This window comes from Raphanus sativus, chromosome 4 (genome assembly GCF_000801105.2).
Source record: "Raphanus sativus cultivar WK10039 chromosome 4, ASM80110v3, whole genome shotgun sequence".
NCBI lineage: Eukaryota > Viridiplantae > Streptophyta > Magnoliopsida > Brassicales > Brassicaceae > Raphanus > Raphanus sativus.
The window spans coordinates 20,808,883-20,819,163 of NC_079514.1; the positions used below are offsets into that span (position 1 = coordinate 20,808,883).

The 10,281-nt window shown below is 34.4% G+C and overlaps 1 protein-coding gene and 1 long non-coding RNA gene across 5 annotated transcripts; one reads left to right on the plus strand and one right to left on the minus strand.

The window, feature by feature from the left end:
- Positions 1-362: 362 nt before the first annotated feature.
- Positions 363-3,000, minus strand: LOC108849584 (uncharacterized). Its single transcript, XM_018623146.2, has 13 exons — positions 2,778-3,000; positions 2,575-2,665; positions 2,318-2,495; positions 2,113-2,203; positions 1,823-1,858; positions 1,645-1,746; positions 1,451-1,581; positions 1,309-1,357; positions 1,136-1,225; positions 1,003-1,056; positions 826-891; positions 632-729; positions 363-560 (listed from the first exon to the last, which is right to left on the minus strand). The coding sequence occupies exons 1-13, from the start codon at positions 2,853-2,855 to the stop codon at positions 494-496; spliced, it is 1,131 nt and encodes a 376-aa protein (XP_018478648.1). The 5' UTR covers positions 2,856-3,000; the 3' UTR covers positions 363-493.
- A 1,940-nt stretch (positions 3,001-4,940) lies between these two features.
- LOC108852006 (uncharacterized) lies at positions 4,941-8,242 on the plus strand. Of its 4 annotated transcripts, none has more exons than XR_008944343.1 (8): positions 4,941-5,263; positions 5,362-5,409; positions 5,490-5,737; positions 5,809-5,895; positions 5,972-6,081; positions 6,788-6,947; positions 7,019-7,907; positions 7,979-8,242. It is a non-coding gene; the product is annotated as an uncharacterized LOC108852006 (long non-coding RNA). The 4 variants fall into 4 exon arrangements; XR_008944344.1 differs by having other exon boundaries at positions 5,841-5,895; XR_008944341.1 differs by having other exon boundaries at positions 4,943-5,263; positions 5,829-5,895.
- The last annotated feature ends 2,039 nt before the right edge of the window (positions 8,243-10,281 follow it).

The following is a 10,281-nucleotide window of genomic DNA, read 5'->3' on the forward strand; positions in this document are numbered from 1 at the left end:
GATAAAGCATTACATTCAGGGAATTCAAATAGGTAATCCGAATTGAAACAAATAAAAAACACTAAGGGTACGTTTTTTTTACGCTAGAGTGATTTTGTAGAGAAGATTATTGACTCATTCAGAGATTGGTTGGAATTTCAGCGTTTCTTGCTCTTATTATTCTATGTAGTTTATTAAGATTAATCAACACTTGAATTAAATCCTTGCAAGCTAAATAACTATTTGCAGCAAGAATTGGTTTAGAGATTTAGTGAACAGATAGAACTGGAGATTATTGCTTGTTTGATTCATTGAACTCACAATTATTATGACTCTTTTAAAGAAAACCCGAGTTGGAGCGAGGCAGGAAAAAAATGTTTAAATTGAGAAGAAACGGTTTCAGTTGTCATTCAATATTTTCATGAAAGTACAAAAAGGATTCCACTAAACTTAACATAACAGGAGAAATATAACATAACATTCTAAGAGAAAAAAGGAGCTCAGTTTAGAGACTCTAATGTTGGAGCAGAGCTTCGTTACAGTATTTTTTGAAGTTGACAGCTTCATCGGTTAGGAAGTCACTGCATAAAGTAAAAAGGATTTCAATGTTAACAAGGAGAATCAGTTAATGTGATATCTAAGCGAGACTCACCACAATCGTTCAGCCATGCGCCCCACTTCCCACCTAGGACTCCATGGGTAGTCGGTGAGGAGGTTTAATTTTACCGGCTCGCTCAATTGGTTTAAATGCTGCATATTAAAAACTTATCCATTCATTATACCTAAAAAAAAAAGAAACCCAACAACGACTTATGTTTGGCTCGTTTCCATACTGTTTTTTCATACCTGGCAACTTTGGAGCATTAGAGCTGGTTGCTGCTTTGGAAATTGAGTTGGAAAGAAGAAGTGAACCTACATCAAACGCCAAAATCCAGTGCTGACTTCGTATTTATTGTGGAACTGAGAATTCTCTAGAAGACAAGCTTTTTTTATAAATATTGAAGCCCTGAGTGATAGACTTACCACGAATGGAAATGGTCCCGAGGCAGCAAGGAAAGATGCCTTACGGCAAAAGGTCTAAGCAAGAAAACCAATAATAAGAAGAAAATCTGAGAACCTCCAAAACCAATTTAAAGATAAGCCAAGAAATACTTACAGGATCCGCTTCAAGAGGTCTTCCAAGAAAAAGAGTCAATGCCTCAACAAAACTCCTCCTTAAAGCAATTGCAGAAACAGCTTCCAGGATCTAGGAAGTAAAGCTTGATAAGACCTTGATACCAACAAATTATACATATATTTTTATTTGAAGAAGATTTAGTAGGAACTGACTTGTCTCTCAAGGGTTTCTTCGAGATGGGGAAGATATTCAGCTAAGCACCTTCAAATTAGAAAAAGCACAGGGTTTTCAGTTTAGAGATCAATAAATGCATGGTATGCAGGTAGACTGAATTTTTGTACAGGTGTAACTTACATCCCATCCATCCATGGAGGAAGTTTAACATCCTCAACAGAGAAAAGCGCTTTTAAATCAGAAGATGATACTAATTTCAGACGAGGTGACGAAGGTGCTGATTCATACTTTCGAAGAATCGGGTATACCACCTGCATTCACAACTAAGTTTGTCAACAAGATGCTAACAGATGTGAAGAATGGGATAACGAGACCTGAAGATAAATTTTCTGCTCATTCTTCCAGGGGCACCCAACAAGAAGTTTGTTTATGCTCATATCCATCACAAGAGGTACTGCAAACTTGACTTCCTCTGGCTACATTAAAGGTAATGGAAAGTCACATGCGCTGTCTTCGCCAAGTACGATCAAGAATCTTGACATGTATAAATACCTTGTCAGCTCCTGAAGTCATTTGCATTTCAATTCCCTGGAAAATGAAAACAAAAAGACCATCAACATTGAGAACTAATGAGATGATTAATCCAAAATGTTTTTCCGCCCAAAACAAATTCTAAATCGAAACAAAATTACTTTTCAACCCACCTAGAGGCATAACTGATCCAAGCCTATTTGTTTAACATGACCTGAGCAACGTATCTCTATGAAGGTGTAGATGCAAGTGGAAGACAGAAAAAAAAAAGATTATGATACCTAATTTAAAACTAATGACTTGCATAATACCTTGCGAGTTATAACCGTGCTAATTTCAAACTTGACACGATCATCATCAACTTGACCCACTCGCTTTCGTTGGTAGGCCACATATTGATCCCTGTAGAGAAAACAACTTGGTGAGAGTTCTACTCAAAGTTCATCGAATCATGGGTATATAGAAAGAAAAAGAAGAAGAAAAAAAACATGCGGAGAGAGGTTTTAATGAAACAACCTCAATCCTTGAATGAGAACAAGTAGGAGTGTCGAGTCCTGGTTGTTCCACTCAGACAAAGCCTTGTCTAGTAATGAATCAACAGTGCTGCTGCTACAAGGCATAAAATCCTCATCGTCTGGCCCAAATATGAAATCAGGAGGAGCTGCTGGATACTCTGAATTGTAAATAACATCCCCTGCCACAAAAAAAGGGACACGAAAACGTTGTGTAATTACAGAGAAAACCTTTGCAATTCAGAAGGAGAAAACACTTACATTTGATCGTGTCCAGACAATACGGTATGACCAAAGTAAAACGATCGAGGATTCTGGGATTGAACCTGTTACCCGACCGCACATTTTCGATCTACAAATCAGTTGAAAGAAATTTATCTTTTTAAAGTTTAGGAACCCTAATTTTCCAAATAGAGAAGAGAGGATTGGAAGATGAATCTAGTGGAATAAGTGATGATGTTTACCTTGATGGAATCGGGAGAGTGGTTGAGTAAGTAGTGAAGCTGAGCAGCGATTAAAGGAGGAAATGCTTCGAACGCCATGGGAAGAATCCCTGTTACCCAGAAGGTGAAACTGTCGATAGGTTGGTTGCACAAGAGATGAAAAAGGGCTCTCAAAAGTCACAACACTCTGGGTCTAATGGAAATCGTAAACTTTTTTTTTTGTTAATTAAAGGGAATTTGCGACGGGTGACCGACCATAGAAAATAATTTAATTAGGTGAATGGCTATCATACTGTACATATTTCATAAATATACTTTTGCCCCTATTACAGCCCATATCTAGGCACCGAGACAGATCTACATAACTCTTTTATTTATTTATCTTGTTTCTGAATTAATTATAAATTTATTTAAATTTGAAGCACTACTTGCTTTTTAATAGTATAGATAGATAGATGTACGCACCAGTTTGCACCGATATATAAATTCAATTGAAGCCTGTTATTAGTTCAGTAAACCGGATATATAGTTTTTATTTATTGTATTCATATTCTATCGATATAGTTCATAGTTGTGTTAGCCAAAGTGTTGAATACAATTTTGAGTCAATTTAATTTTTTTAACACATAATCTAAACTATAAACCCTAGGGTTTAAGGAATCTTTGGGCTTAAGGCTAATCATTGGTTTTAGATTAATCTTTGGGTTTAGGGTTAACCAAAGAGTTTATGGTTTAGTGTTTAGTGTTAGGGTTTTGAATTTAAAGCTTAGAATTTAGAGTTTAGAGTTTAAGTTTTAACTCGTTAGAGAATTATTTAATCTTATAAATATGTCTGGTTACATGGTTACTGACTATTATCGTTATAAACAGAATTATAACAAATTTATTTTATTTTTTCAAATAATCCGGTTAAGTTTTGAAAGTAAAAATATTCGGTTTTTTTATTGAATAATACATCTAGATATTCTGCTAAAATAATTCCTAAATATATAAGTGGTTACATATCTGGATTCATATATAAATATCTAGTTACCAATATACATTAGCTACAATGGCAGAAAGGTAATTTTATTACCATCTTCTTCTTCATGGCCTGCAACTTTTTGGTTCAAAAATGGCTATTTATGATTTTCCCAGATTTTTCACTTTTTCCATATGTTTCTTTTCATTTTGTTTAAAATTTATAAATCTAAACTAAATTTGAAATAATTTGGATTTAGTTTCACTAGACGAGTTGAGTTGAGTCGCCGCGGACAATACGGCAAATAACATTCCATGATTTTCTTCATCTTGCCATGGTCGCTAGTAGTCACATGTCCAAGTTTCAATAGTTACACAACCAAGCTCCATTAGGTCCGTGCATCACTCCTCCGGTTTGCTCCATCTGTCCATTATTCTGACACAAAAATTTTGCCTATAATATTTGTCCCCCTTCTTAGTAGCTGTATCAGTGGACTGCAAGGAGAAGCTCGACATTTCACCCTGATCTGTTACCCAAATCTGCAAATTCAATAAATCACTGCATGGTTCTGCAAATATCAATTTTTTTGGTATATTCACCTAATTAGGCCTTAACTAAATTCAACACTATTTTAATTAGGTGGACGTGACGGTTCGCCTTTTCCGCACGCTTGTAAAGACTTAAATATATATTACTAGATTTTAATCCGCGTTTTAAAATTGTAGATAATTTTTTCTTTCCAAATTATATAAATGTGAAAAATATTTATAGTTTCATGTGATTTCGTTAAGTTGACATGATTTTTTTTTAATTTAAAAAATGCAATTATCTATCTATTTATCAACAAGTAGTAAAAGAGCAATATCCTACTCAGAGAGCCTGTCCACGTCTGACTGAAAAATGTGAAAAATATCTATGCATATATTACCAGGATAGGACCACGCTTCGCGCAGCGAGTGATTTCGTTAAGTTGACATGATTTTTTTTTAATTTAAAAAATGCAATTATCTATCTATTTATCAACAAGTAGTAAAAGAGCAATATCCTACTCAGAGAGCCTGTCCACGTCTGACTGAAAATTCAGACCAATCACATAGTTTCATTCTTCCATGTCACATTATTTGTTTTGTCGACAAAGTATATGGGCTGAAACAAATCCGAAAGTGGCCCTCATAGAACAACAGCCCATCTCTTTTTCCTTTTTTTTTTATCAAGCCCATCTCTTTTTTCCAAACAGAATTTTCCTCGCCTTGACTCCGACTCTTCCAATTCACCGTCACCGTTTCTAATCTCTGCAAGTCGCCTTCCTCTGTAACTATTACAACCCACTCTTGCTCATTCGATTCCGAACTTTACTCATATATTTATTAGAGATGTTATCCTTTGTTTCTCTTCTTGGAAAGCTGGATCTTCTCTTGCTAATATATCTCACCGCAGAACCCTATATATACCTTCTTCAGCTTATATGTTCTTCACCTGATTCGCCAACTACATGGCTCCCATGCAACCAAGCAAGATCTCGATGCTTGCAATCAACAGTTTCAAGGTTCTCCCTTACAAATTCGTTGATATATGTTTGAAGTCTTGATTTAAAGTTCTGTTAGTCTATCTGAATGTTTTTAATGTATTTTTTATGATTAATAGGTAAAACAAGGCTGAAGTAGGAGATAAAGTTGTTGATTTGCGCAACAGGTATGCATACATACAGAAAATCCTGCGTTTCTGGTGAAACACAAGAGTAACTAAACTCTTCTGGTTTGATTCTTCTTTAGGGCTGAGGAGGTCTCCAACTTCATAGAGTTTCAAGAGAGAGAGAGAGAGAGAGAGAGATGAAATAATTTTTGGAGGGGGAGAATCCGATAGAAAGCAGGAGAAGATGGTAGAGATGAAAACAAGATATTACACAGAGATGCTTGATTTGGAGAGTGAATTCGATGTCTTCAGAGCTGTTAATGAACAAGAACGACCTTCACAATGAAGATGACGCAGACTGCTACCTTACATGTGCACCTTAAATCAGGTATAACGTATATTCTGCATTTGTATTTTGTCACAGAAGGTTGCGTTTTCACTTACTCAAGGTTTTGAAAGTAATTGCTTGTGTTGGTGAGACTCTTGAGCAGCGAGAGGCTGGGTCAACCATGGATTCTGTCGCTGCCCAGAATAAAGCTATTGCTGGTATGTATATCTACTATATTGTCAAACATTTTTTTAATCTCTTTTAGCTATTTAAGTTCGTCTGATTTGACATTAGGGTCTATTATGAAGACTGTTTTTGGATGAGACAGGCGAAGCTGTATTTGTTGGTCTCGATGGTGAGATGACAAAACTAACATTCGAGCCTCTGAGGCTTGTCCTCTACTGGTACCCTCTCTCTCTCTCTCTCTCTCTTCTCTCTCTCTCTCTCTCTCTCTCCCTCTCCCTCTCCCTCTCCCTCTCCCTCTCCCTCTCCCTCCCCCTCCCCCTCCCCCCCCTCCCCCCCCCTCCCCCTCCCCCTCCCCCTCCCCCTCCCCCTCCCTCCCCTCCCCTCCCCCCTCCCCTCCCCCCCCTTCCCTCCCCCCTCCCCCTCCCCCTCTCTCTCCCTCTCTCTCCCTCTCTCCCCCTCTCTCCCTCTCTCTCCCCTCTTCCCCCTCCTCCCCCCCTCCCCCCTCCCCCTCTCTCCCCCTCTCCCCCTCCCCCTCCCCCCCCCCCTCCCCTCCCCCTCTCCCTCTCCCTCTCCTCTCTCTCTCTCTCCCTCTGAGGCTTGTCCTCTAACTGGTACCTCTCTCCCTCTCTCTCCCTCTCTCCCTCTCTCTCTCTCTTCTCTCTCCCTCTCTCTCTCTCCTCCCTCTCTCTCTCTCCCTCTCTCTCTCTCTCTCTCTCTCCTCCCTCTTCTCTCTCCCTCTCTCTCTCTCTCTCTCCCTCTCTCTCTCTCTCTCTCCCTCTCTCTCCTCTCTCTCTCTCTCTCTCTCTCTCTCCTCTCTCTCTCTCTCTCTCTCTCTCTCTCTCTCTCTCTCTATATCTTCTCAGTAATCAACCAGATTGCTACTCTTATGTTTCATACTCTCGATTGAAAACATTGGTCTTATAGGCTGAAGATGGAGAGAACCCAAAAGATAGTCGGCTCCCTCAGTTTACACATTCCAGGTCAAAGTTTTCGACTACAATTTTGGTGCTAAACATTAAACATTCACTGTCTCACACATCCTGGAAAAGGGTGAACGTCTTGCCCACCCTGACTTTGTTGTGATGTAAGTTTATAGCTACATTTAATTCCACTCTTTAGTGCTAGAAACATATTAACGCATGTTTGTTTTAACAGGAGGGCAACCATGGCCGTGAAGATGATATGCCTTAGATGAAACAAGTTCAATTTGGCTTATCACCAAAAACTCTCAGGGCACATCATCTTCCAAGTTCACCAAGAAGGCACACATCGCTTAGGCTAAGAGGATGCAATATGTGGCCACATTAGCATCGCTTACGCATCATCATTGGACTTTTTATCTACTCTGCTATGTTTTCTTCAGTTTAAGTTAACTCATGGTTATATTACTCCCCAGTCATTCATTCAATCACTGAGTTTCATATATGTATAATGTATATACAGCCCCTCAATTCATTCAAAATATTAAAAAACTGAAAAAATTAAAAACTAAAAGTAACACGTGTGATGTAAGGAACTGCATATAATAGGGTTGACCATATTTCTTCTTTTTTAAATATAAGACTACTACAAGACGAAATAATAAAATAAATATAAGATTACGAGGTGTTTGCTTCTCCAAGTGCAATTCTCTCGATACAAATTAAATTATTCTTTAGTATGTTGAGATCATTACACACAATTTAAAATTAAAAAAATGATTATCTTTAGTCAGCATTGTAATTGCATTTTAAAACATTAGAGCTTCCATATCTTCCAAACAAAATGAAAATTAACATAAAACTAAACTTAAACTTAAATCTTGATATTTAGAATTTTTTCAGTAATCAACCAGATTGCTACTCTTATGTTTCATACTCTCGATTGAAAATATTGGTCTTATAGGCTGAAGATGGAGAGAACCCAAAAGATAGTCGGCTCCCTCAGTTTACACATTCCAGGTATAAGTTTTCGACTACAATTTCGGTGCTAAACATTAAACATTCACTGTTTCACACATCCTGGAAAAGGGTGAACGTCTTGCCCACCCTGACTTTGTTGTGATGTATGTTTATAGCTACATTTAATTCCACTCTTTAGTGCTAGAAACATATTAATGCATGTTTGTTTTAACAGGAGGGCAACCATGGCCGTGAAGATGATATGCATTAGATGAAACAAGTTCAATTTGGCCTATCACCAAAAAACTCTCAGGGCACATCATCTTCCAAGTTCACCAAGAAGGCATGCATCGCTTAGGCTAAGAGGATGCAATATGTGGCCACATTAGCATCGCTTACGCATCATCATTGGACTTTTTATCTACTCTGCTATGTTTTCTTCAGTTTAAGTTAACTCATGGTTATATTACTCCCCAGTCATTCATTCAATCACTGAGTTTCATATATGTATAATGTATATACAGCCCCTCACTTCATTCAAAATATTAAAAAAACCGTAAAAAATTAAAAACTAAAAGTAATACGTGTGATGTAAGGAACTGCATATAATAGGGTTGACCATATTTCTTCCTTTTTAAATATAAGACTACTACAAGACGAAATAATAAAATAAATATAAGACTACGAGGTGTTTGCTTCTCCAAATGCAATTCTCTCGATACAAATTAAATTACTCTTTAGTATGTTGAGATCATTACACACAATTTAAATTTTTTTAAAAAAATTGATTATCTTTAGTCAGCATTGTAATTGCATTTTAAAACATTAGAGCTTCCATATCTTCCAAACAAAATTAAAATTAACATAAAACTAAACATAAAAATCTTGATATTTAGAATTTTTTTTTTTGTAAACTAAAACATCGAAGTTTCACTAACATAAATGTCTTAAATGTAACTTTCAAAAAATAATTATGTCAAAATAAAGTTAAAATCAATTTCTCAAAGAGAAAAGTTTAAAATCAGTTTAAAATGACTAAAAATTACATAGAATAAATTAACTAAATATCTAGGTTAATTTATTGAAAATTAACATGTTATATTTAATTAAATATTAAAATATAGTACAATTTAATGTACAAATTAAGTTTAAAAGTGTTGAATTTTTTAAAAAATCATATATGTCAATATAAAAGAAATAAGCTTAAATATATTCTAATTACAAAATTATAAGATAAAAATTATGAATTTAATAAATTGTTTACAGCTTTTGATTACACTCGGTAAATCGCATCACATATTACATTTTTTTTACCTTTAATCTATCAATATACTGTTACCTGTCCATCATTTATTTATAATATTATATTAAATGAATTTGTGTAAAGATCAATTTAAGTTAAAACATTACCAGCTAAAGCATTGACAATTTTCACAATTTTGAAAAAACATTCTAAAATTTCTTCACTATTCCAACACCTTTCTTAAGCTTAAGAATAGTGATAATATGTTTCTACTGTAACATAAAAACAATATTCCTAGGTTATAAATTTTATAAATTTACCAATGACTAATATATCTGTAACTAAACTTGAAATCGTTCATACTAAAATCTACTACAGATTTTATATTTTTTAACAAATAATTATTTACAAAATAATAAATACCAAAAAAATAATATTTAAAATAAGTCATGGCTTCAAACTTAAAAAACTACTAAATCATTTTATTGGTCATCAAAATTTACAGATTAAGTATTCAAAATTATTAGACATTTATAAAATATATATTAATATGAAATAAAGGTTATTTACCTATATTTAAAAAAAAATTAAAAATCAATCTGATGATCTATAAGAAAATATATAATATACATAAGATAGTATAAAAAGTTTATTTTATTAAATGTAGACTATTTTAAATTTTAAGAAAGATTTAAACATGATTACTAAAATATTAATAGAAACATTTGATATGTTAACATAAATTAATGATGTTAAAAAAAGAGATGATATTTTAAAAAAATAATAATTAATTTTCTTAAAAAACTAATGTTTAAGTTATACTTAACATTAATATTATGCAACATTTATAGAGAAACAAACCGCGCATAGCGCGGTAAAATCTCTAGTTAAATTAGAAATAAATTATATTGATTTGTGACAACTACTCCCTCCAGATAAAGAAAGTGACAACTACTCTCTCTTATAATAAAACTAGGGAATATGTCCGCGCGGAGCGGTTGTCTTTAGTTGTAATTTTAATTGTGTTGTTATTTTTTATTTGATATATATATGAAATAAAAGTTGATTGTAAAATTTATTTTTTCATTATATTAAAATTAACTCAAATTTTTGAATTAGAAATTTTTAGTATAATAGTTGATTTAGGAATTGTTGCGTAATTAGAGATTTGATTTATGTATGGATTGATTTTTTTATGGTTATGTTATTGAGTAAGGAATAATAATATTGTGTGTATATTTTCGTGTGTTATGACTTTTAATTTTTGATATCAGTGGATTGTGTTGTACATATTA

What these genes read in the sequence shown, in the direction of transcription:
- LOC108849584 (XM_018623146.2), bottom strand. Translation starts at nt 2,855, where the DNA reads ATGGCGTTCGAAGCATTTCCTCCTTTAATCGCTGCTCAGCTTCACTAC. An exon ending in CGGGACCATTTCCATTCGTG is followed by an intron (nt 892 to 1,002) that starts GTAAGTCTATCA and finishes CGTTTGATGTAG; the next exon opens with GTTCACTTCTTCTTTCCAAC. An exon ending in TAATGCTCCAAAGTTGCCAG is followed by an intron (nt 730 to 825) that starts GTATGAAAAAAC and finishes TTTAATATGCAG; the next exon opens with CATTTAAACCAATTGAGCGA.